This window comes from Oryx dammah, unplaced genomic scaffold (genome assembly GCF_014754425.2).
Source record: "Oryx dammah isolate SB20612 unplaced genomic scaffold, SCBI_Odam_1.1 HiC_scaffold_2, whole genome shotgun sequence".
Taxonomy (NCBI): Eukaryota; Metazoa; Chordata; class Mammalia; order Artiodactyla; family Bovidae; genus Oryx; species Oryx dammah.
The window spans coordinates 46,890,774-46,918,742 of NW_024070186.1; the positions used below are offsets into that span (position 1 = coordinate 46,890,774).

Consider the following 27,969-nt stretch of genomic DNA (forward strand, 5'->3'; position numbering starts at 1 on the left):
CAGCCCCAAGCATCCTGTATCCTGCATCGAACCTAGACTGGTGATTCATTTCTTATATGATATTATACATGTTTCAATGCCATTCTCCCAAATCTCCTACCCTCTTCCTCTCCCACAGAGTCCAAATGACTGTTCTATACATCTGTGTCTCTTTTGCTGTCTCGCATACAGGGTTATCGTTACCATCTTTCTAAATTCCATATATATGTGTTACTATACTGTATTGGTGTTTTTCTTTCTGGCTTACTTCACTCTGTATAATAGGCTCCAGTTTCATCCACCTCATTAGAACTGATTCAAATGTATTCTTTTTAATGGCTGAGTAATACTCCATTGTGTATATGTGCCACAGCTTTCTTATCCATTCGTCTGCTGATGGACATCTAGGTATTTTAAATCTTTTCTTTGGGTCTGCATGTTTACCTTCTGTCTTTTCAAATACAGATCCACCCTACCTTGAAACTTTTCACCATCTCATTAACACTCAACCAAAAGACAAACATCCAAGGGTGGATGAATTTAGCCCCTGAACAGCTGATCACTGGTGAATCCAAATGGATTTTCTTTGTTACCAGACAGTCCTGCCATTTTTTTCTAGTTAAGATCATGGCTCCTTTCTGTGAGAATTTCATTTTAGATTTTCTCTTTCCCCACATCTCCTACATTCCATTCCTTCTTCCCTAACTCCACTCTCAGTTGATAGCCTCATCTCTTCTTTCCTTGAAAAAGATGAAAGGCTATAAGAAAGAACTCACTCATCATCCTGGCACCAAATCCACTAACGGACCTGGGTCTGTGTGCAGCTCCTTTCCCTCTTCTACTCATCTTTCTCACCCTCTCTGTTGCTTCATCCCAACACCTTACAAGTGTGCTCTGGGAGTTTCCATTCGAATCTTCCATTCTGTTTCCAGACTTCCTCCATCGCCAACCCATGCAGCACCTTACTTTTAAAACAGCTCCCTACATGTTCTATTAATATGCCTCCTTCCTCATTCTTCACTTCTCAATTTTCAACCGACTCCTGTTTGAACCCTGTTCTTAAAACTCCATTAAAACTGCTCTAAGTTGCCAATTTGGATGGATGCTTATCTGTACTTACCTTCCTTGATCTGGTTGCCAAATTCCACCCAATTCCCTTTTCTCTCTTTCTTGGACTCTAGAGACCAGTGACCTCTAAGTTTTCTGTGTTTCTTTTATTTCTTGGCTGTTCTCTGGACTTCGTCCTGAATAGGATCCTTTCCCTCTCTGTGTTCTCATCCCAGATGGTTTTACTCTTCCCATGGCTTTCATCATCTCTGTGCCAACGATGCCTTCATTTATATTTCTGGCCTAAACCACTTCCCCTTTGCCCACTAAACAATTCCACTGGAACATGTCACAGGCATTTTAAATGTAAGGTGTTCAAAAGTCTCCCCAACTTTTACACCTGACTCATTTACCTTCAAAATTTATATTAAATGTGTCATGTATTTCTATCCCTCCCAGGATCATCTCAGTTTTAACTACTCTTTTTCTCTCATCTGGATTAGCAATAATTCCCCTCATGATCACCATGATTTTACTTTTGCCCTTTTCTGATCTGATTTGGTCTCCACACAGCACACTAAGTGATCTTTCAAAGAAAAGCTGGGTAATATCTGCCTCTCAAATTTCTTGGGTGACTTCCCACAGACTGCAATAAAATCTAAACTCCTTGCCATAGCTTAGAAGGCCAGTGGTAAAGCCCCCCAGACCAACTCTCAACCCCTTAGTCTTCACTCTCTTTTTGTTTACTTGGCTCCCCCCTGACCCTTACACTTCTTCCAATGCTGTGGAATGGGAGAAAATTGACTTCTACGTGTGCACGACCTTTCACTGTTATGTGGGAAGGAGAAAACAGAATTTCCACTTTCTTTTTCATTTCTTCCTTTACAATTTCTATCTTTGAGTATACTTTCTAATGGAAATAATGAGTGTAATTTGTTGTTGTTGTTTAGTTGCTAAGTCGTGCCTGGCTCTTTTGTGACTCCGTGAACTGTAGCCCACGAGGCTCCTCTGTCCATGGGATTTCCCAGGCAAGAATACAGGACTGGGTTGCCATTTCCTTCTCTCCAGGGGATCTTTCTGACCCAGGCCAATTCTTTACCACTGAGCCACCCGGGAAGCCCAATGAATACATGAATATAATTTATAAGTAAATAAAAATAAGCATGGAGGGTGCTTGCTCAAAAAAATTTTTCTTTCTTTCTTTAGCTGTGTCGGGTCTCAGTTGTGGCATATGGGATCTTCATTATGTTATGTGGGATCTTTCACTGCGGTCGCACAGACTCTCTTGTTTGCAGTGAGTGGGCTTAGTCGCTCTGAGGCATGTGGGGTCTTAGTTCCCTGACCAGGGATGGATTGAACCTACATCCGCTGCATTGCAAGGTGGATTCTTAACCACTGGACCACGAGAAGTCTCTCAAATATATTTTTCTGATGGAATGTGATTTAAACTTGGAGGAGAATGCTCTAATACACCAAGGTTTTGTCTTTCTTTTTAAATTCTTCCTCTTTTGTGTGTGTGTTGGTTTGTGATTTTGTTTTTTTAAAATCTTAAAGTCTTTGTGCAAATAGGCTCTCTTTACCAGGACATCTCGGTCACCAGCTCAGAGAAGACTTCCCTGATCATCCAGCCAATGCCCTTGTCCTTCATGTCTTCCTTCGGGCATTTATGTTTGTGTAGTACCTACCAGTGTGGAATTGTGTATTTGTTTACTTGTACTTTGCCTGTCTCCATGTGGCAGAGCATGGTTGTTTGGGTTCAGTCTGTACAGTGCTTGGCATAGAACAGGCATTTGCAAAAAATATTTTTAACTGAATGGATGAACCTGTGTTATATTTACCATGATATGACTGTGATCTTTCATCTCTTCCATGTTACTGCTCATGTCATTTCCTACATGGAACCACTTTCCCCTTTCTTTTAAAAGCCCAGACCTTGTGTTTTAAAGCCCACCATCTCCCCAACTTTGCATCTGCCTCCACATTCCACCCTCAATCTGCCTTCCTGATCATCTGGCCTGCGGTTTCCTATCAGGACTTGCATTCTCATGGAGTTTACTTGATACTCACTGGATTTACCACTTGCTCTGGCTTCCCAGGTGGCACAGTGATAAAGAACTCACCTGCCAAGGCAGGAGACACTGGTTCAATAGCTGGGTCAGGAAGTTCCCCTGGAGGAGGGCATGGCAACTCACTCCAGTGTTCTTGCCTGGAGAATACCATGGACAGGGGAGCCTCGCAGGCTGCAAACAGTTAGATGAGACTGAGTGACTGAGCATGCACTGGCTTCTTTGTATAGATGCCTATTCATACCTTCTTTATATCTTTTTACCTCCCCTTTGCTTCTTCAGTTCAGTCGCTCAGTCGTGTCCAGCTATTTGCGACCCCATGAATCGAAGCATGCCAGGCCTCCTTGGCCATCACCAACTTCCAGAGTTCACTCAAACTCATGTCCATCTAGTTGGTGATACCATCCAGCCGTCTCATCCTCTGTCGTCTCCTTCTCCTCCTGCCCCCAATCCCTCCCAGCATCAGGGTCTTTTCCAATGAGTCAACTCTTTGCATGAGGTGGCAAAAGTATTGGAGTTTCAGCTTCAGCATCAGTCCTTCCAATGTACACCCAGGTCTGATCTCCTGTAGAATGGACTGGTTGGATCTCCTTACAGTCCAAGGGACTCTCAAGAGTCTTCTCCAACACCACAGTTCAAAAGCATCAATTCTTCAGAACTCAGCCTTCTTCACAGTCCAACTCTCACATCCATACATGACCACTGGAAAAACCATAGCCTTGACTAGACGGACCTTTGTTGCCAAAGTAATGTCTCTGCTTTTCAATATGCTGTCTAGGTTGGTCATAACTTTCCTTCCAAGGAGTAAGCATCTTTTAATTTCATGGCTGTAATCATCATCTGCAGTAATTTTGGAGCCCCACCCCCAACCCGACCCCCCGCCCACTAAAATAAAGCTCCTTTGCTTCTTAGATACTGCTTAAGTTTTTCTGGTTCTGAACTCATAGCCTAAAAGCCTAAGAGATCCCAACCCCATCTGGACTTCTGAAATCTCAAACTTAATTCCCATCTACCCTATTATTACCTAGCTTGCTCCCAAAGGGAGGTTCAACACAGCTAACCTCTCTCAGACATCTGGGTTCACACTGTTCTCCTTTGAGAACATATCACTTATATCAGCCATGTAGACTTGAATTTCCGGTAAGATTTTGAAGTTACAGTCTATATTTAATAAGTCCATTCCTTATTTATTTACTTACTTTTGTATTTATTTATTCAAGCAATAAGTTAACACAGTAACTCAAAACACTAACTCTAAGCCTTTGGGAGCTTCAGAAGGTCTCTTTTGGTGCCACTCAGAATTGGAGCTTTAGTTTTATTTATACTTTGACACCCTGGGAACTGTCCAGTGGGTCTGTGGCAAGGTGGACTGAAAACAAATCTCCAAATGTTAGCCACATGGGGCACATTTTATTTCAGCAGTAAATTAAAATTTTTTTTTTTTTGGTTTTGTTTCCTTAATGGGCATAGTTTTGAGACCTCATTGTTATGGCATATGGAATTTCTCCATACTTTGGGAACTCGAACATGTGTGTCAATAAAAGTGACCCCTCGCTCACACTCCAGCCCTTCAGCAACCCCCTCATCAGCTCTGTCAACTGTCTTGTCCTCTGATAATCAGAGCAACGCTTCCTCTGAAGAGCCAGGCAAACGTGCCCTGGAATGAAATTATTAATAGAATCTCTAGTTCCTCCACAGAGGCCATTCTGTTCATTTCTTAAATAAATTCTGCCCTTTCCCTAAAATCTTTATTTTACAATGAGAGTTGGTTATCTTAAAATGGAATTTTCTTATCTTTGATTATGTATTTTTAAATTAATTGCTCTTTCTTCAGCACCTAGAAGACTATGTGGCAATTGTAAGCACTCTGATTATTTACTGAAAACGTAAATGAACGTTTCCTCTTTTCTTATAAAGTTAAGGACCCATACCTTTGACACAGTCTATACAATGATGCTGCGTCGCTGGTTCCTGCCTAGTGAAATAGAATTTTCTTTATTTCTTAAATAAACTGCTCATTTAAATTTCCCTACATAAAGCAATATAAGTAAAAGGGGGGTACTTCTGTAATAATATTTTTTCCTTGCTGGTAAAATAAATAGATGTTTAGAGAAAATATAGAAGATAGCTAATCCTATTCACGAGAGATAACCACTTCTAATACATCTTGGTATGTTTTCTTTTGGAGAAGGAAATGGCAACCCATTCCAGTACTTTTGCCTGGGAAATCCCATGGACAGAGGAGCCTGGTGTTTTCTTTTGGCTGTCTTAATGGGCAAATCTCCAAATACTCTTCTTCATATAAACAGTTCTATACCCTGCAATGTGGTATCCGACATAAGTATTGTTTTATGTCATTAAAGTTTTTGTAAAAATGATTTTTCATGGTTCCTTAATATTCTTCCATATAGATGGATGTCTATATGTTACTTTGTCCCATCTTTAGACATATATATTATTATATCACACATTGTAAATTATATATTAATCATATAAGCTATACATTAGAAAATATACTATATTGTGCTATTATACATATTCAGTTCAGTTCAGTCGCTCAGTCACGTCCGACTCTTTGCGACCCCATGAATTGCAGCACGCCAGGCCTCCCTGTCTATCACCAACTCCCAGAGTTCACTCAAACTCATGTCCATAGAGTCCGTGATGCCATCCAGCCATCTCATCCTCTGTCGTCCCCTTCTCCTCCTGCCCCCAGTCCCTCCCAGCATCAGAGTCTTTTCTAATGAGTCAACTCTTCGCATGAAGTAGCCAAAGTACTGGAGTTTCAGCTTTAGCATCGTTCCTTCCAAAGAAATCCCAGGGCTGATCTCCTTCAGAATGGACTGGTTGGATCTCCTTGCAGTCCCAGGGACTCTCAAAAGTCTTCTCCAACACCACAGTTCAAAAGCATCAATTCTTCGGTGCTCAGCTTTCTTCACAGTCCCACTCTCACATCCATACATGACCACAGGAAAAACCATAGCCTTGACTAGACGGACCTTTGTTGCCAAAGTAATGTCTCTGCTTTTCAATATGCTATCTAGGTTGGTCATAACCCTCCTTCCAAGGAGTAAGTGTCTTTTAATTTCATGGCTGCAGTCACCATCTGCAGTGATTTTGGAGACCCCCCAAAATAAAGTCTGACACTGTTTCCACTGTTTCCCCATCTATTTCCCATGAAGTGATGGGACCATATGCCATGATCTTCATTTTCTGAATGTTGAGCTTTAAGCCAACTTTTTCACTATCCTCTTTCACTTTCATCAAGAGGCTTTTTAGTTCCTCTTCACTTTCTGCCATAAGGGTGGTGTCATCTGCATATCTGAAGTTATTGATATTTCTCCCAGCAATCTTGATTCCAGATTAATATTATACTATACATTAATAATGTATATTATACCATACAATATATAATATAATATTATATTATACAATATTTAATATAATATTATATATTATATTATACAATATTAATATTATACATATTAATAGCATACATATATAAAACTTTCATTTGCACACTTGTAGACATTTAGGCTACTACAGATTACTGCACAGTACTTTTTTGATGTGCATATCTTAAGTTCTGTACACATTTCAGATCATTTCTTTAGAACAGATTCCTAGAAGTAGAATCACTGTGTTAAAGGATATGAATATTTTTAAGACTCTTGACCTGCATTGCTAAATTTCCTTTTTAGAAGTGTTGAAATAATTTATACACTGACTAGAAATGTGTGAAAGTATCTAAACTCTTAACTCTAGCCAGCACTGATTACTGTCTTTTAAAAATGGATTAAAAAGAGTACTGTTATCTTAACTTCAATTTTTAAATTCTGACTACTAATGAGGCTGAATACTTTCTCTGCACTCAAAGTCTCCTTTGAGTAATTTGCTCATGTCTTAGGTTCAGTGATTATTGATTTGCACGAATTCATAGCATCTTAAGGGTATTAAACTTGTCTTTCATATTTATTACACATATTTTCAGGTTACTATATAGACAGATTTTTTAATAAACCTCATATTTTTACAGTCAAATCTGTCAATCCTCTACTGTTAGACATTATTTACAGGTTTAATCCAAAGGAAGCGAGAAAGAAAGAAAGAAAGAAAGAAGGGCATGTACAAAGAATAATGTAACAAATACCCATGACCTTGTGGGCCAAATTTAGCAAATGCTAATATTTTGCTTTTGATATTTTAAAAACAAAATTACATGAGATCTTAATTTCCTTCCCAGTAACATTTCCCTCCTTCCCATCCCTTCCTCGTTATCCAGAGGCAACACCAGCATGAATTTTGTGAGATTATAAATATACTGTTATAGTTTTATCACAAGTATATGCACCCATAAATAATGCCTAATACTGCTTAGTGTGTTTTCAAAATTTATACAAGCTATCATACTATTCATGTCATACTTTTGCAACTTGCTTATTAAAAATTGATATTATGTTTTTAATATTTATTCCATTTTACTGCTCATATGTCTATCGAATTCGCTTTCACGTCCTGTATAGCATGACTACACCATGACATTTTTCTCCATCTTCCTAATGATAACATTTGCATTGTTCCTGATTTTTTGATGCAATGTTCAGTTTACTTCTGTTAATTGACATGTTCTCTTGGTGCAAGTATGTGAGAGTTGCACCTAGAAATGGAATTTCAAGATAATAGAATTCATGAATTTAAAATGTAACCAGCTACGGCCAGATTGTCCTTTAAAAAACATTGTAAAGGTAAATTTGTCTTAAGGTAAATTTGGTAAATTTGTCCCTGTTTAGGACATAACATTTTTACATGTTATAATATAAAACTTTTTGGTTGAAAGAAATGAGCATTGCTTACTTAAATGCTTTCATTGAAAGAAAGAAAAAGAGAGAAAGGAAGGAAGGAGAGGGAGAAAGAGGGAAGGAGGGAGGGATGGCAGGTGAAAGAAGGAAAGAAAGAAGAAATAAAAATATGAGAGGCAATGGATCTGTTATTAACTAGATACGGGGAATCCTTTGTGGGGGAAATGCCTATAGCATTTTTTCTGATAAGTTATAAATGCAATGCACACTTCTGAAAAGTGTACACCGCCCCTTGTTACTCACCCTCCTTGTTAGCTAGTTGTCATTTATGAATCTAATTATTGCTATGTATTTTTAATTACTTTTTCTTTTTTAAGTAGATATACCTTCCCTGGTGGCTCAGAGGTTAAAGCGTCTGCCTCCAATGCGGGAGACCTGGGTTCGATCCCTGGGTCGGGAAGATCCCCTGGAGAAGGAAATGGCAACCCATTCCAGTATTCTTGCCTGGAGAATCCCATGGACGGACTAGCCTGGTTGGCTATAGTCCATGGGGTCGCAAAGAGTTGGACACGACTGAGCGACTTCACCTCACCTCACCTCACCTGACCTGATATTTACTTAAGTAGATAGTCTCATATGTTGTGTATAAACATTCTTATCTTTTTATATCTTTGCCAAAACCTTATTGCCACAATGTTTTTATTCTTGATAGTCTGATCATTGTAAAATGGTACTACATTTTTAACATTATAAATCAATTATTTCAGCGACTTTTAGTGAAACTAAACATCTTTTCTTCAGTGCTTCGGCCACTTGGGTTTTTGTTCAGTGAATATTCTGTTCACGTACCTTGCCCGGTTTTCTCTTGGTTGGTTGTCTCTTCCTTGCTGATGTGCAGGAGAGCTTGTGTCAGTTAAACATATTTTAAATAACTTCTCCCAGGTTATGCTGTTATGCTTGCCTTTTAACTTTGTTATGGTGTAATTTGTCATACAGAAATTTAAATTTTTTATATAGTCAAATCTATTCATATTTCCTTTATGATCTCTGTTTACTTAGATCTTAACTTTATATCCTGAGGTCATAAAGACACCATTGTTATTTTTGTCTAATTGTTGCAAAGTTTCACTGATTCCATTTAGACCTTTATTTGGAGTTAATTTATTCATGATAGTGTCGAGGCAGCATTGAATTTTATCTTTTCAATCTGGAAAATTCACATATCCCTACGCTGCTAAGTCACTTCGATCATGTCTGACTCTGTGCGACCCCATAGACGGCAGCCCACCAGGCTCCCCCGTCCCTGGGATTCTCCAGGTAAGAACACTGGAGTGGGTTACCATTTCCTTCTCCAATGCATGAAAGTGAAAAGTGAAAGTGAAGTCGCTCAGTCGTGTCCAACCCTCAGCGACCCCATGGGCTTCGGCCTTCCAGGCTCCTCCACCCATGGGATTTTCTAGGCAAGAGTACTGGAGTGGGGTGCCATTGCCTTCTCCGACATATCCCTATACTGCTTTTTAAATACTTTATTTTCTCCTCACTGATTGGAAATCTCACTTCTATCATCTATCAAGTGTGCATATATTCTTGGAACAACCTCTGGACTCTATATTCCTTATTATTAATTTATCCCTGTAGCAATAATCCCCTCATCTTATTGTGCTTTTACAATAAGTTTTCATTTCCTAGGAAAAAAATTTTCTCCTCTCTGTTCTTTTTCTGTTTTGTTTATTCTCAAATTTAGGATCAGTTTGTCTAACTCCATGAAGAAATTCTGTTGCTATTATGGTTGGAAATAAATTACAATTATAATCTGAGAGTAATTTCCATTTGCATAATCAGCGTTCATAGCCAGGGGAAAAGCATATCTTTCCATTAATTCAGGTTAAAAAAATGTTTTTATTACTATTTAGAATCAAGATAACTAGTAAAGACAGGTACGTTATACACCCATAACAAATGCAAAAACTATAGTTTTTAACAGAAAAGAAGGTTGTTTCTTCCTAATGCAAAGTGTGTGTGTGTGTGTGTGTGTGTGTGTGTGTGCGCGCGCGTGTAGTAGGGGTCTGGGTAATTCTCCAGAGAAGCAGTCTTCTGTGTGGGAGTTTGGAGTTGCAGGCTGTGGCCATCCTTCCGGCCACTCAATATCGACATTTGCTTCTGCAGTCTCCATGGTAGGGGAAGAGAGGCAAGATGAAGAGAGAAGCACTGGTTCTTAAAAGTGGTTCTTAAAAGCTTCTGCCTGGAGTGATACAGGGCTTCCCTGGTGGCTCAGATGATAAAGCGTCTGCCCGCAATGCGGGAGACCTGGGTTTGATCCCTGGGTAGGGAAGATCCCCTGGAGAAGGAAATGGCAACCCACTCCAGTACTCTCGCCTGGAAAATTCCATGGATGGAGGAGCCTGGAGTGATACATATCCCTTCTTATATATCATTTGCTGAAGCAAGTCACATGTCCAAGGCTTATTTCAAGAGGCAGGGAATTGTAATCTTACAAGCACAGAGTAGAGAAAACCCAGAGTATTGGTGTTAGCTCTTATGACACCATGGTGTACGCTCGTGCCCCTGCTCTGCCACTGACGAGGTATGTGATCTTTGACAAGTCCCTGTGCTTCCAATTGCAACATCTGGAAAGTGATAGGATTTACTTATTTATCCAGTTGGTGCACGCAGGTGCTAAGTCACTTCATGCCCTTTGTGACCCTACTGCCTGTAACCCGCCAGTCTCCTGAATCTCCTGCCTTGGCACGTGGATTCCTTACCACTAGCACCACCTGGGAAGCCCTATTCAATTGGTCCTTACTATTTATTGGGAGCTTACCATGTGTCAGGCACTGTATGACTCTGGAAATACAATGGTAAAAACAGTGCAATCCTTGCCTTCAAGAAGTTTGCAATTTAACAGATATCTTACTGTTGATTTTCAGTTCTAAAATTCCAAGATTTTATTTAAAAAATTCTCAATAACAAACTCTTCAGAGAATTATACTCCAGAGACTTAGGTATTCTCTCAGAAGTTTCTTTCTTCTTTGTATACCTGAATTTAGTTGGCTGCAATGTAATTCTATCACAGCAACAGATACACATCTGCCCATCATTTTCAGATCACTAGCATGAGTATAGACTGGCACAGGTGGTGACAAGAAAGCAGACGTTGGACCATTCTCACTGCTGTTTTGAATTTAATGAGAAGAATACTTCATAAAATAAAGATAGCTGAAAATCAATTTGATTGGTAAATACCTGGGCTGATAACCTTGCCACATAATGTACATTCCAGATGTCAAAGCTTTTTCTAATACTTATGAGTAAACCAAATTATAAAACTTCTGAAATTTCTAAAACATTTTGTTCTACAATTAATTTTTCCCTAGAGGAATATTTATTGGTATGAAATAGAAGAAATATGAATAAGCACACTTGTGAGCATGCACAAAACTTGTTTGCCAAGTTTTTTTTTCCCAGTCTCTTAGGACATGATGCTGCCTGCCAAGTTTTAATTTACTAGTTCCCTCTAGTTAAAATACAGCTGACAGGGAAACATTTCTAAGAATTTGAGGCATTGTCTTTAAACATGGTACAATAGTTTAAAATTTGCATGAAATAAGGAAAGAATTCCATTCTACTTTGCATTGATGCAATTATGGGATTTCCTTTATTTTTCATACTACGTATCTAATTCTTAAACCAAAGTAAAAAATAGTGATGCAATAATAGAATGTAGTTTCAGTGTCTTACATACCATACTAACTAAACTTTTGATTAATTACTACCATTTCTCATTTTTTCACAACCCTTTAACACTTAAGAAGTATTGAGTTTGTTTCACAATATAACAGTTTTTTATTAATTTGCTGGTTGTTTATACTTTGAATTTATTTAATATTAGTATGTTTGGTCCCCTTATTAATAGTAAAACAAGGACAAAGACCAAGATCATACACTCCTAGAATCTCTGGTTTTATCAGTAAGCATCCAATGCTTATTACTGGGCTTTTTTGAAAGCAAAATAAGGATAATTAGGTTCTCTGAATATGAGAAAGGAGAGATCAATAACCATTTTCTATTCTCATTAGCCATGAGCGATCAAACCTACTGTCATGACATCAAGTGCTATCTTTGACACCCAAGTCCAATATCTCCAGTTCTGGCTTTCTTCCTAAGTTCCACACTGGTAATTCAAAGACCATCACCACCTGGTTATCTACATAAACAACTCATACTCAAAATATGTAAACCAGAATGATTTATCTTCTTCCTCCACATCAGCTTCCTTTGTGGTCAATTTTTTCAAGATGGTGCCATTATCCATTGGCCATAGATACACCTGGAGTCATTTTTGGTTCTTCCATCTTCTTTATGAGGGACCAAGTCCTGTTGATTCTGCTTCTTTACTGCCTCTTGAATTCATCCTCTTCCTATAACTTCCAACTTCGGTTCAGGATTTCATTTCCTACCTGACTACAGTGATCACTTCCTTCATAGTCTTCCTGTCTCCAGTCAGCCTTCCTCCAATTGTTCTCCATACCCAAGCCTGTGACCCTGTTCAATGTGATCACAGCAGTGAGCACCCACTTCCAGTTTCACTCTATTGACTGGGTGGGCATGGTTCCACTTTCTGGTCCTTTCCCAGTTTGATGGCCTGTTCAAAGGTCTCAGTCAACTGTGCCCTGAGAGCGATGTCCCTATTTCCACACTCCTAAAATGCTCTACCTCACAAAATCCATGCCTGCCTCAACAGAGCTCTTTCTCACCCTGACCATGCTCTCTTCCTTCCTGTCCATCTTGTCTTCCTTTTCTAACTTTGTGGTGACAGCAAAGGGTAAGGTGATGAGAGGAAGTATGCAGGGAAGAAATGAAAAGCCCCCAAGAACCTAGAGTCCGATTGCTCTTTCCTCTTCAGTCCTAGAATTGTCTATCTGTAAAATGTTTTCCATCTCTGTGTGGCTCTGAGTGGGCTGTGTTATGTCAGTCTGGGAGCCTCAAAAGGCAGTGACTTTGTCTACTGATATCACTGGGTCCTGAATCCACTATAGCATGACATGTAAACCGTTAACTTAGTATCTTCTGATAATAATAAAGGAAAGGAAAGGAAAGAAGAGGAAACATTGAACCACTAAGAAAAAGCAAACTTGTCTTGAATCTTGGCTAAAAATAACATGTGCAAGGAAAGAAGCATTTACCTTCTGCTGTGGGAATGTGGACTCCATCATGGCTGTTTCAAAGCTGTGAGCACCCCCTGCCTGGGTCTTCTCCCATAGCGCTCTGAGGAATTGTACAGAATGACTCTGAATGGACAGCGGCTCAGGAAACAGGCTCTGAAAGGGCATTCATGAGAGAAACATGACATGTTATCTCTTGTCCCAACAATATTGTTTGATGGCTGCAAAGCACTATTTTAGTCTTGGTCTGAACTTAAAAATGATTTAAATAAAGCTACAGAGAAATCTATTTTGAAGATCAAATGTACAGTACATTTCATGTTTTCTATTTTTCTAACAGAAAATTTAACTTATTAAATAACGTTTTCAAGACAGTTGATATTGATTTCTATAAATATGCCTAACCTTTGTAAGGTAGTGTTTATATCAATCACTTCTCAAGGATGTTACTTAATTGGAAAATGGCTAATATAAATATTTATATTTATTTTTCAAAGATCTGAGAATTAAGGTATAAAATTAAGAGTACAAATAGCAAGTTTTTTTAGGGTTTCCCAGGTGGCGCTAGCGGTAAAGAACTCACTTGCCAATGCAGGAGACATAAGAGACGTGGGTTTGATCCCTGAGTCAGGAAGATCCACTGGAGGAGGGCATGGCAACCCACTCCAGTATTCTTGCCTGGAGAATCCCCGTGGATTCTCAGTCCACAGAGTCACAGAGTTGGACACAACTGAAGCGACTTAGCATGCAGCAGCATACATCAAGTTTATTTATATAGAGTAAATCATGAATAATAGACATTAAATAACCAACAGTCCATTATTCAATTGCTTAGATATGAACAGTATAAGGGAGGGTTGGGAAAATAAAAACAATTCAGTCCTAAAGTGTATAATGGTTGAATATTCTTAGAGCTTTAAGATATTTTAAGTTTTGGACAATAAGACTGTTAACATAAGAAAAAATTACATTTACATATATTTCATTCAAGTCAATGAAAATACAAATTTCAAAGGAAAATTTAGATTGTATATTTAATAAATTATGTGTTTGACAGTCATTTACATGTGATGTTATACCTAAGAATGTGAGAAGTGTCTCAATTCAAGGAAATAATTTTATAAAAACATACAGAACATAAAGGCACACAATTACACAAATGCACACATGCACACACGCACAATATAATATATATAATATATATAATATATATTATCCTTTATGTGTGAGGTGTAATAAAACAATGATACTGGCTTATAAAATCCCATTTTCAATGTCAGGGACTGTCCAAATATTGACTTATGAGACTTTCTAGACAGTCTCTGTGTACATGATTTCTATTTAGTAAGTGAATAACAATTCTTTTCCAGAAAAATCTCATTATTATCCTCCTCAACATGAACTATTTTTGGTACTCAGTGGGAAAAGGTGGAGGATTTCATACCCTGAGTAAATTGCCGACAGATTTAAAAAGGTTAAGAGTCAGTAACAGATTAATGTGAAACCCAAAATGTGTATACATCTGGGAATTTCTTGATTATTATCAGAAACATATACAGCATATGACCATTCACTTAAAAAGGAGCAGGACCTGTTTTAATTAATCATCATTCCAAAGAGGTCCATTTAGACTGGAATCTCTTAATTTGAGAACTCCATCATGAGTCTGTAAATTGACAGAGAGTCTAGCCCAGCATACTAGGCTCGTGTGGGTTTGTAACTATCAAGTCAAAGATATGATTTTTAGTTATTCCAAAGTCAGGTTTCATCCAGATCACACAGTATCAAAGGTGTAGAAAAAGAAAGGAAACATTACAATAAAAAGAACAAAGAAAAAAAAAGCAGCATAAACAGATATTTGTTGGTGATTTTGCTCAAAGAGAAAAACAAAGAATCAGACTAAGTCAATCAAATAAGACAGAAAGGGCAAAGATAAAATCAAACTTTCTTGGTCTGTTTTCAGAAAACTGACAACTGTGAAGAATAAAGCCAAAGATGAAACCAAGTACAAAATCACTGATGAAAACTATTTGAAAAACATTAGTAAAGTAGGAGAAGGTCTTTATTTCAAGAAAAGGAAGAAAATCTAATGCTGTTTTTTATATTCATATACAGTTTCTTTTGTGCTGGGTCTTGGTTGCGGCACTCGGGCTTTCTCTCGTTGCGGGGAGTTGGGGCTACTCTTTGCCGCAGTGCAGGGCCTTCTTGTTCCTGTGGTTTCTCTTCTCTTGTTGCGGAGCACAGGCTCTAGGGTGTGTGGGCTTTGGTAGTTGCTGCAGGTGGGCTCCGTAGTTGTGGCCCACGGGCTTAGTTGCTCTGAGGCATATGGAATCTTGCCAGACCAGGGATCAAACTTGTGTCCCCTGCATTGGCAGGTGGATTCTTAGCCACTGTACCACCAGGGAAGTCCCTATATTCATATACAATTTGATTCACATCAAAATATGAGTTATTCTCTACAAGATATGATTAAGTGTTCTTGAGACTTCGTATAGAAAAAGATGGTATCCCTGAGCCATGTCTAAATTGTCTCTTTTCTTTCTTAATTATTATAGTTCCACTTTACAACTATGATACATTCAGCATTAAAATTCATTTTTTTTCTTAATAAGCCCGCCCCATTTTATAAAGAAACATAACTATCTGATTAGTGACTTTCATTGGGACTATTACAGAAATATTTTATTAATAGAAGTAAATAAACTTATTATTACCTGGCCTAATTTTTAACCATTTTGTAACATTTGCATTCTCCTTTTTCTGTCTCTACCCTCTGTGTTCCTGCCTGCAATCCCCATTTTGTTTTAAACACAAGTGAAGACCACTGGGTCAGGAGTCAGGCTGTCTGAGTTCTGTCCTTCAATTTGCTTATTTGGAAAAATGATGTCTAAGATTCCTCCTATTACTAATATTTTGTAATCTATATTCAAATTTTATTGAAAGTTTAATGCATTCAAGATAAGTATTTCCAAACAAGAATCTTTTTTTGGTGCTAAAAATCTTTGCATCAAATTTTTTCTTGTTTAAACTCCTCTTTATGTAACTTTACCTCTCTATATAAATTCTATATAGAAAAGTGGCATTCCAGTGTTTTAACAATGTCAAAAAAGATATACTGACTCCAAAGTTATTTGGAGATTGGGAAATAATGGCTAGCTCTGCATAAGGAAAGCTGTCCACCCCCAATAAGTGATTTTTTGTTGTTATCATTGGACAAAAAATATATTCCCATTTATTCTCCTTTTTTGAGTGAAAGGATATTCAAGATAATAATAGGCTTGTCTTCCTGATTACTAATCTAGGGCCTTTTATAAGGAAAGTATCATAAAATATAGAAAAAGATCCATGTTAAAAATTACTAATGAAATGTGTATGCATTGTTATTATTTGCATATTGCCCTGGTCAAGAGTAATTCAGTAAAAATTATTATAAACTCATACCTGGCTCATTAAGGAGCCATGCTGAACTTGAATTATACATACCTGCTGAAATAAGAACATGATTTGGATCCATGGCTGAGGTTCTTGACTGATGAGAATAAAACTGGATTTACTGTAGAGGCAGTAATGACCCTTCAGGGAACAAGTGAAGAACAGCTTTGCTACACAACTTCTAACTGAATCTGGAAACAAATAAACATAGCATTAAACATTAGATTCTTCCCAGAGTTGCACATTATACTGCAACATACAAACACCTTTAGAAATACATTCTTTAGTTTTCAGTCTGTGAGTTAATAACTTCAACAACTGTTGATTTGGGAGTAGATCCATCTTACGGAATGTAGATTAATATGAAGTTGCTTTAAGCAAGTGTATTCAATCGCTCTTTCTCTTTTATTAACAATGCATGAAAAGTCTCAAAACAAGTCACAAGGGAGGAAAAAAAAACTCTTACCAATGAAAAGTGAGACAGGTGTCATTTCCACCTGAGCGGGCACTTTGAAATGATAACCTGGGAAGCATAAGCAAATGAATGCAGGAAATCCAGGCATTTTTCTGGGCAGAGATGGTGTGGCATGGCCAGGGCACTGTTATCTTGGTTACAAAGAGGCTGCAGAGACAACCTCCAGAATAACTCTGGCCAGGAGTGTGGCTTCCTGTGAACAGGTCTGGTTTGACAAGGTCATTTCATCTTGAGCTTCAGGAGGAAAACTTAAAGCAATCATCCTTTAGGGGCAGGAAAGTGAGGGAGCATGGTGGTGGTAGCATACAGCAGAGGTGGTGCAGAACTGTGTTGAGGAGTCATTTGATATTTACAGCCCTACAAGATAGGTGTTAGCTTTTTTTTTTTTTCCCCCAGTTGTCACACATGGGATCTAGTTCCCTGACCAGGGAGCAAACCCAGGGGTTTTGGAGCACAGAGTCTTAGCCACTGGACCACCAGAGAACTCCCCAGGTGTTAACTATTTCTATTGTAAAGATCAGGAGACCTAGCCCATTAAAGGGTCAGCTTATTGAGCCATGTGACTGTGTTGTTCACCCCTCTACCCCTGGCATGTGGCATACAATAGGTGCTCTAAAGAGAGTATCTGCAGAGATGAATGAGGCTCAAGGATGCAGAAAAAAAAATCACTCAGTTCTGCCCAGTCTGTGGCAGAACCAGGATTTGAACTCAGCCAAACTTTTGGCACACTGAGATGCTTTAGGCCCTATCATACTAGGAATTTTAAAATCTGCAGAGTAATATTGATAGCTCATGGGGTAATTATTGTTCCAGAATTAATCTGATATTTTAAAGAGATATTTTGAAAATAGATTCATTATGCCCTACTAGCAAAAAGAGAAATGGACAAGAGTTTATTAAAAGTTGATGGGAACCCTAATTAGATGGTAGAGTCAGTCCCATCCATGAGAGTATATGGGGTTCCCTAGAGAATTGTGGAGAGGTGGGCAGCTTAACTGTGCACAATCAGGGCTCAAGCCTGAAGGAATAACAGGCTTTTGGGAAAGAGTTTGAAAGATTTAAGGGAGGGTGGCCAATGACAGATCAAAGAAGACGACACTGGAAACCAAACAATAAAGCCACAGGGCAATTTAGAAATATATTTAGAAATCTTAGTAAGTAACAGCTTTCTGTGTGATTCTGACCATTGGTATGAAAAAGGACTAGCTTTCATGAAGTTTATTATTTGGGGGAATTTGATCATTCAAAATCCTTGTATGAAATCAGAAATCATTTCTGCATTCTCTGGATGAATGGCTTACAAATTCAGTAGAAAAGACCAGGAGGCCTGTCACTGACAATAAAAGACTTGTTAGAATAGAATAGAGCACAATATACACTTATTATTTGCCCTATCGGAAATTGTTTGACAATCACAATTAAAAATACGTTTTTGTCACTGATGCTCTGAAAAATTGAATTTAAGTTAATCAATACTAGAGAAGGCAGAAACCAAGTATTCCATAAGATCACACACACACAAATGGTTCTACTAGAAATCAATCTAACCATAATGGATACATTGAGACAGCACTCTGTTAATAACTTCAACAACTGTCGATTTGGGAGCAGATGCATCTTAGGGAATGTAGATTAAAATGAAGTTGCTTTAAGCTAGTGTATTAAATCCCTCTTTCTCTTTTGATTAACAATGCATGAGAAGTCTCCAAGCAAGTTGCAAGGGAGGAAAAAAACACCTGCTTTAATCGAAAGATTCAAAAGGGCAAGTTCATTTGTATGAACCTGTGCAGTAGCTTGACAGTGTGAGCTGGTCTTCAGGCCTGTGCCATGAAAAAAATGTTTTTATTTTTTTCCTTCTCCTAAATTACTCCTCATTCATGTTTTCTTTTGAAAATGAACATTGAGTCAATTTATTTTACTTGTCCTGACCTACCAGCTCTCTATACACAAATGACAGGGGTCCCAGATCACAGAAAATGGACAAAGTGGTAGAATAGAGAGACCTTCGCCTAGAAGTTTATACACTGACTATAAAAACACATCAGTTCTGTGATGTAAGTATTAGTTGCTCAGTTGTGTTTGACTCTTTGCAACCCCATGGACTGTATACAGCCCGCCAGGTTCTTCTGTCCATGAGATTCTCCAGGCAAGAATACTGGAGTTAGTTGCCATTTCCTTCTCCATCTGTGTTGTAAGGGTTTGTTAATACTTTTAGTAAACTGGATCTGTGTCATTATTTTCTCATTTTTTTTTCCTGAGCTTTGCTGGATTAGAAAGTTTTCTCAACACTAACATTTAGTTGCTAATTTTTCTCTGTAATTTTCTCCCTTCTGTTCATTCCATGGTATTGAATGCTGAACATGTAATAAATGATGTTGGATGAATGAATGGATGTCAGACACTGTGCAGAGACCAAGAGAAGCCATGATGTTGACATTGCTCTTAAGAAGTTTACAGTAAAATGGGAGAAACACCTATAAATGATGGTTGTAAATTAAGCCCATGGAGGGACAAGCAGTGTGGACCACTCAAAGGAAGCAGCTATTATCCTTGGGGAGCTTTCATGGGGAGTCTTCATGGAGGAGGAAATATTTGAGGTGACCTTGAAAGCTAACCAAGATTTTGAACTTAGAAAAAGTATGAGAGAGACAAGCATTTTAAGTGTTGGGAACACTGAAAAAAATCACATAAAGCATGAATGTTCAAGGTAATTCCAGGTAGTAAAGTTAGTGTATCTGGCTTATTATGGTATTTTTTTTACTTATGCAAGTGTTATTTATTTTTCTAGAAATATTGAAGAGAGAGGAGGTCATGCTTTGATAAACACACACCAGATCTGATTGTTATTTCTTTACTTTTGGTATACTGTGGCTTATTTTTATAAAAAAATCAAAGGATTTGGTTTGGTCTTTAAAAATATTGACGTTAACATGAGCAGCAATAATTGTATAATATAATGTGTTGTAAGCTGAAATACCCAAAATATATACACATTACACATGGATAGCTTTAAAGACATGATTGAAAATATAAGAGTATTTGTTCTTCTTTTTGAGTCAATATTTTAAGAATCATTTTGGAATTCTTTTTTTCCAAGCTTTGCTGGAGTAAAAATTCTCTCAACACTAACATTCAGTTGCTAATTTCTCTCTGTAATTTTCTCCCTCTTGTTCAATCCATGGTACTGAACAGTAGGCATGCAATAAATGGTGTTGGATAATGAACGGGTGTCAGACACTGTGCAGAGACCAAGAGAAGCCATGATGTTGACATTGCTCTTAAGAAGTTTACAGCCAAATGGGAGAAACACCTATAACAATGATTGCAAATTAAGTTCATTGGAGGACACGCAATGCCAGCCACTCAGAGCATTGAGCACTTGTTATCTTTGGGGAGCCAGGGGAAGCTTCATGGAGGAGGAGATATTTGAGGTGAACTTGAAAAAGGTTAACTTCAGTAATTTTAAGTATTTTCAAACCAAATCCTTTGATTTTTTTTTTTACAAAAATAAGCTACAGTCTACCCAAAGTAAAGGAATAACAAAAAAAGGACTTTTTTTTTTCTTTTTTCCCCCACTTTTCTCCTACAGTTCATATGCTTTTATTCTGGCATTGCATTCACTGTACCGTGTTAAATTTTTATTAATGATATTTTAAAATAAGGTTTCATTTTACAATACTTTTAGATTTATAGAAAAATTACATGTATAATTATTATACATATTGTATGTAATTACAATTATAATGAAACGAAAGTTGCTCAGTTGTTTCTGATTCTTTGCAACCTCATGGACTGCAGCCCACAAGGCTCCTCTGTCCATGAAATTCTCCAGGCAAGAATACTGGAGTGGGTAGCCTTTCCCTTTTCCAGGGGATCTTGCTGACCCAGGGATCAAACCTGTGTCTCCTGCACTGCAGGCAGATTCTTTACTGTCTGAGCCACCAGGGAAGCCATTATTTACAGTATATGAATATGTGATTATTATATATTTACATATTGCATTAAATTACAATATATAGAGTTCTCTATATACTTTACATTTGATTTACCGTGTTATTAATATCTTAAGTTGGTATGATGTTGTTATAATTAATAAACCAATGTGCATGAGTGCATGCATGATCAGTCACTTCTGTCGAGTCCCTCTTTGCGATCCTATGGACCGGAGCCCGCCAGTCTCCTTTGTCCATGGGATTTCCCAGGCAAGAATACTGGAGTGGGTTGCCATGCCCAGCTCCAGGGGATCTTCCCAACCCAGGGGTCAAACCCATATCTCCTGCATCTTCTGCACTGCAGGGGGATTCTTTACTGCTGAGCCACCAGGGAAGCCATAATAAACCAATATTGACACATTATTATAAACTTAAGGCTAGAGTTTATTCAGATTTCCTTAGTTTATACCTAGTGTCTTTTTTTCTATTCCAGGATCCCTCACAACTTATTCATTATGTCTCCTTTGGCTCCTGTGGGCTGTGACAATTTCTCAGACTTTCCATGTGTTTGATGACCTTGAGAGTTTGTTTGACCTTGAGAGTTTTGCAGAGTACTTTTGCTAGGTATTTTGTACAATGTTTCTTAGTTGGGATTTGTCTGTTTTTCTCATGAGTAGACTGAGATTTCTAATTTAGTGAAGGAAAACCAGAGAGGTAAAGTGCCATTTTGCTCATATCAGATGGAGAGCACATTTATCTACATGACTGATGACTAGTGACGTTGACCTTGAACATCTGGTTGAGGTAGTGTTTACCAGGTTTCTCCACTAAAAAGTTACCCTTCCCCCCACCCCCACTTTCCACATTGCCCTCTCTGAAAAGAAGTCACAATGTGTAACCCATACTTAAAGAGTGGGGAGGGTAGCTTCACCTCCTGAGGGCAGAATAGCTACATAAACCATGCGGAATTCTGCACAAATTTTTCTCTTCCTCTTCTAGTTATTACATTCAAATTATTTAGTCAATTTTTCTATCACTATGTACTCATGGGTATTTATTTTATAATTCAACATTATTTTACTTATTCCGTTGCTCTGATTGTTCCAGATTTGGCCACAGGGAGCTCTTTCAGTTGGCTCCTGTGTCCACTGTGTGCTAACTCACTTCAGTCATGTCTGACTGTTTGCAACCCCATGAACTGTAGCCCACTAGTCTCCTCTTCCATGGAATTTCCCAGGCAAGAATACTGAAATGGGTTGCCATTTCCTCCTCCAGGGGACCTTCCTGATCCAGGAATGGAACCCGTGTCTCTTACATTGCCTGCATAGGCAGGCGGGTTCTTTTTTACTAGGGCCACCTGGAAAGCCCTGTGTCCATTAGATACACTGTCATCATTATGTGTGTGGCTTTTGCTTTGTTTTTTAAAATCACTTCCTTATTACATCTTACATACAAGATGCTCCAGGCTCATTTTGCATGTTTTCTGCCCTGTCTTAGAATTAGCTGTTTCTCTAAGGAGTTTTGGTTTCTTTCACTGAAGAATTGTGTTAGAAACTAAGATCTAGGTATTGTGTATGTTTGTTGCTACTGGGGTATCATTGGTCCCTTCAGGTGATAGCGCAGGGAAATTATGTGTGTGTATATATGCATATATCTATTTATAAGTATTTCTGTATGCAACCATCTGTATTTATATTAAGGTAAACATGAGTTTGGGCTTCTCAGCTAGCACTAGTGGTAAAGAACCCACCTGCCGAGGCAGGAGACATAAGAGATGCAGGTTCGATCCCTGGGTTGGGAAGATCCACTGGAGCAGGGCATGGCAGCCCACTCCAGTATTCTTGCCTGGAGAATCCCATAGACAGAGGAGCCTGGAGGGCTACAGTCCATAGGGTCACAAAGAGTCAGACATGACTGAAGTGACTTAGCATGCATGCATGAAAATATGAGTTCATATTGTGGTTTCAATTCTAATTCATTACCACATGTATCATTTTAGACTCCATCCCTTCTTATCTGTTAACTCTCACTTCAACAGTGAGAAGCCTGAGTCCCACTGTTAGTATTTTTATCTCTGTCAATTGTAGAAAGCACAGTTTTTTTCCTCTCCCTTTCCCTAACTTTCCCTCCCTTCTTCCCTTTCCCCCTCCTTTCTCTCTTACAAATAGTTGTGTATTTAGTATCCACCAAAATATCTGGCATTGAGAAGCCTACCTAAAAATGTAATAATGATATTTTATTATATTTTTTTGCTTCTTTCTGGAGTGACAATAAACCGGTAAGATGTTCCAATGAAAATAATAAGAAATAAAAATAGTAATAATACAATATTAATTTTCATGTTAAAATTTTATCTTAATTTTAAGCATTCCACATCATCATATCTGGCATGAAAGATGTCAGTTCAGTCGCTCAGTCGTGTCCGACTCTTTGCGACCCCATGAATTGCAGCATGCCAGACCTCCCTGTACATCACCAACTCCCGGAATTCACTCAGACTCGTGTCCATCGAGTCAGTGATGCCATCCAGCCATCTCATCCTCTGTCGTCCCCTTCTCCTCCTGCCCCCAATCCCTCCCAGCATCAAAGTCTTTTCCAATGAGTCAACTCTTCGCATGAAGTAGCCAAAGTACTGGAGTTTCAGCTTTAGCATCATTCCTTCCAAAGAAATCCCAGGGTTGATCTTCAGAATGGACTGGTTGGATCTCCTTGCAGTCCAAGGGACTCTCAAGAGTCTTCTCCAACACCACAGTTCAAAAGCATCAAGTCTTCAGCACTCAGCCTTCTTCACAGTCCAACTCTCACATCCATACATGACTACTGGAAAAACCATAGCCTTGACTAGGTGGACATTATTCGGCAGAGTAATGTCTCTGCTTTTGAATATGCTATCTAGGTTGGTCATAACTTTTCTTCCAAGGAGTAAGCGTCTTTTAATTTCATGGCTGCAGTCACCATCTGCAGTGATTTTGGAGCCCCCAAAAATAAAGTCTCACACTGTTTCCACTGTTTCCCCATCTATTTCCCATGGAGTGATGGGACTGGATGCCATGATCTTCGTTTTCTGAATGTTGAGCTTTAAGCCAACTTTTTCACTCTCCTCTTTCACTTTCATCAAGAGGCTTTTTAGTTCCTCTTCACTTTCTGCCATAAGGGTGGTGTCATCTGCATATCTGAGGTTATTGATATTTCTCCTAGAAATCTTGATTCCAGCTTGTGCTTCTTCCAGTCCAGCGTTTCTTATGATGTACTCTGCATAGAAATTAAATAAGCAGGGTGACAATATACAGCCTTGACATACTCCTTTTCCTATTTGGAACCAGTCTGTTGTTCCATGTCCAGTTCTAACTGTTGCTTCCTGACCTGCATACAGATTTCTCAAGAGGCAGCTCAGGTGGTCTGGTATTCCCATCTCTTGAAGAATTTTCCACAGTTTATTGTGATCCACACAGTCAAAGGCTTTGGCATAGTCAATAAAGCAGAAATAGATGTTTTTCTGGAACTCTCTTGCTTTTTCCATGATCCAGTGGATGTTGGCAATTTGATCTCTGGTTTCTCTGCCTTTTCTAAAACCAGCTTGAACATCAGGAAGTTCATGGTTCACATATTGCTGAAGCCTGGCTTGGAGAATTTTGAGCATTACTTTACTAGCATGTGAGATGAGTGCAATTGTGCGGTAGTCTGAGCATTCCTTGGCATTGCCTTTCTTTGGGATTGGAATGAAAACTGACTGTTAATATGAATTCTTTGTTAGTTTCAGTTCAGTCGCTCAGTTGTGTCCGACTCTTTACAACCCCATGGACTGTAGCACACGAGGCTTCCCTGTCCATTATCAATTCTTGGACCCTACTCAAACTCATGTCCATAGCATCAGTGATGCCATCTGAAATCTCATCCTCTGTTGTCCCTTTCTACCCCCACCTTCAATCTTTTCCAGCTTTAGGGTCTTTTCCAATGAGTCAATTCTTTGCATCAGGTGGCCAAAGTATTGGAGTTTCAGCTTCAGCATCAGTCCTTCCAATGAATATTCAGGACTGACTTCCATTAGGATTGACTGGTTGGATCTCCTAGCAGTCCAAGGGACTCTCAAGAGCCCTTTCCATCACCACAGTTCAAAAGCATCAGTTCTTCAGCACTCAGCTTTCTTTATAGTCCAGCTCTCACATCCATACATGACTACTGGAAAAACTATAGCTTTGACTAGATGGACCTTTGCTGAAAAAGTAATGTCTCTGCTTTTTAATATGCTATCTAGGCTGGTCATAGCTTTTCTTCCAAGGAGCAAGCATCTTTTAATTTCATGGCTGCAGTCACCATTTGCAGTGATTTGGGAGCCCCCCCAAAATAAAGTCTGTCACTGTTTCCATTGTTTCCCCATCTTTTTGCCAGGAAGTAATGGGACCGGATGCCATGATCTTAGGTTTTTTCACGTTCCTCTTTCACTTTCATTAAGAGGCTCTTTAGTTCTTCGCTTTCTGCCATAAGGGTGGTGTCATCTGCATATCTGAAGTTATTGGTATTTCTCTAGGCAATCTTGACTGCACCTTGTGCTTCATCCAACCCTGCATTTTGCATGATGTACTCTGCCGCTCAGTCGTGTCCGACTCTTTGCGACCCCATGGACTGCAACCTACCAGGCTCCTCCCTCCATGGGATTCTCCAGGCAAGAGTATTAGAGTGGGTTGCCATTTCCTTCTCCAGGAGATCTTCCTGACCCAGGGATTGAACCCTGGTGTCCTGCATTCCAGGCAGACACTTTAACCTCTGTGCTACCACGGAAGTCCGATGTACTCTGCATAGAAGTTAAATAAGCAGGGTGACAATATACAGCCCTGACGTACTCCTTTTCCGATTTGGAACCACTCGGTTGTTCCATGACCAGTTCTAACTGCTGCTTCCTGACCTGCATACAGATTTCTCAGGAGGCAGGTAAAGTGGTCTGGTATTCCCATCTCTTGAAGAATTTTCCACAGTTTGTTGTGATCCACACAGTCAAAGGCTTTGGCGTAGTCAATAAAGCAAAAGTATATATTTTTCTGGAACTCTCTTGCTTTTTCCATGATCCAACGGATGTTGGCAATTTGATCTCTGGTTCCTCTGCCTTTTCTAAATCCAGCTTGAACATCTGGAAGTTTACAGTTCATGTACTGTTGAAACCTGGCTTGGAGAATTTTGAGGATTACTTTGCTAGAGTGTGAGATGAGTGCAGTTGTGTGGTAGTTCGAGCATTCTTTGGCATTGCATTTTTAGGGGGCTGGATTGAAAACCTTTTCCAGTCTTGTGGCCACTGCTGAGTTTTCCAAATTTGCTGGCATATTGAGTGCAGCATTTTCACAGCATCATCTTTTAGAATTTGAAATAGCTCAACTGGAATTCCATCACCTCCACTAGCTTTGCTCATAGTGATGCTTCCTAAGGTCCACTTGACTTCGCATTCCAGGATGTCTGGCTGTAGGTGAGTGATCACACCATCATGGTTATCTGGGCCATGAACATCTTTTTGTACAGTTCTTCTGTGTATTCTTGCCACCTCTTCTTAATATCTTCTGCTTCTGTTAGGTCCATATCATTTCTGTCCTTTATTGTGCACATCTTTGCATGAAATGTCCCCTTGGTATCTCTAATTTTCTTGAAGACATCTCTAGTCTTTCCCATTCTATTGTTTTCCTCTATTTCTTTGCATTGATCACTAAGGAAGGCTTTCTTATCTCTCCTTGCTATTCTTTGGAACTCTGCATTCAAATGGGTATATCTTTCCTTTTCTCCTTTGCCTTTCACTTCTCTTCTTTTCTCAGCTATTTCTAAGGCCTTGTCAGACAGCCATTTTGCCTTTTTGTGTTTCTTTTTCCTGGGAATGGTCCTGATCACTGCCTCCTGTACAATCTCCTTAGTTTAGCCATTTGTATTTTAGCTATATTCTAAATGCTAGTAATCTTGTTATTATCCCAGTAAGGAAATAATTCTTTATTCATTTTATGGTTGTAAAACATTAATGTAAGAAAAACTAGAAATATAAATCTACCAATTAGCATTTTATAAAGCATTTTAAAATTAGAAATAGTCCTAAATGACATCATAACACTTTGGAAAAGAATTATAGTCTACCACCATACCACCCCTGAATGCACCTAATCTTGTCAAAAAGGAGTTATAATTTATGATAATATTTTAAAAGTCTAGTGGAAATTTGAAATCAAGAAAATCATAATCAAAAATAAAAATCAGATTTTATTGTGTGTATGTACTACTTAAAATATTAGAGTAAGTTGATGTGTAGAATAACAAATATCAGTATTCACTTTTGTACCAATCACTCCATTAAATGTTTTATATAATTATCACTTAATCCCCATAATTATCTATTAGTATCTCTTTTCACTTAAGGGGTTAAAGAGTCAGAGTTAAATGACTTAATCAAGTGAGACAGAGCTCGGTTTTAGACCCAAGTTCCTTAAAATGTTGTCCCATGTTTTGTTCACAAAGTGATATGACCTCCTGCAAAGTCATATTGTTTAATGGTCTTGAACATCCCTGGTTGAGCTATCTGTAGCTTCTGCAGGGACAGGATGGACAATCCAAAATAAACTGCCAGTACCTTTAACAAGACAACATAAGTTGTTCTGGCTTAGAAATATAACCTAAGGTATTAATTTCTATGCAATTACTATATAGTCAACATAATTCTCTAATGTGAGGGTAAGACAAACCTTTTCATAAACCTAAAAAGCTATGGAAAATCAATAAAGAGAAGCTCTTTATAGGCCTGTGTGAATTGGGAATAATTGGTCTTTTATCCTCAAATGTGGTAGGAGGAAGTAAAGAGGATTCTAAACTCAGAGGGAATAAACAAGATAACTGGGCTTAGAGCTCTTGGAGGTAGAGAAAGCTGTAGAAAAAGGTGAAGGAGTACTGTGGTGGTAACTGTGATGCCTCAAGATTCTCTGCTAACAGCTGATAACTTTGACTATTTTTCCAAACATACTGGATCTGAGAAACACACAGTTCTTCTTGGGAGAGGAGACACTTAATAATGTATCTCCCAGGGTGGTCCTTATATCTAATCCATGCCATTATATA

General features: G+C 38.6%; 1 protein-coding gene across 2 annotated transcripts in view; it reads right to left on the reverse strand.

Annotated features, from left to right (window-relative positions):
- The window catches only part of VEPH1 (ventricular zone expressed PH domain containing 1), a 271,345-nt gene that overhangs the window by 42,672 nt on the left and 200,704 nt on the right, over positions 1-27,969 (reverse strand). For both annotated transcript variants that reach the window (XM_040247539.1, XM_040247541.1), the window contains exons 10-11: positions 16,537-16,676; positions 13,075-13,209 (exon numbers count right to left, since the gene is read on the reverse strand). In XM_040247539.1, coding sequence (XP_040103473.1) covers positions 13,075-13,209; positions 16,537-16,676 — 275 coding nt within the window. The remainder of the gene's footprint in view (positions 1-13,074; positions 13,210-16,536; positions 16,677-27,969) is intronic.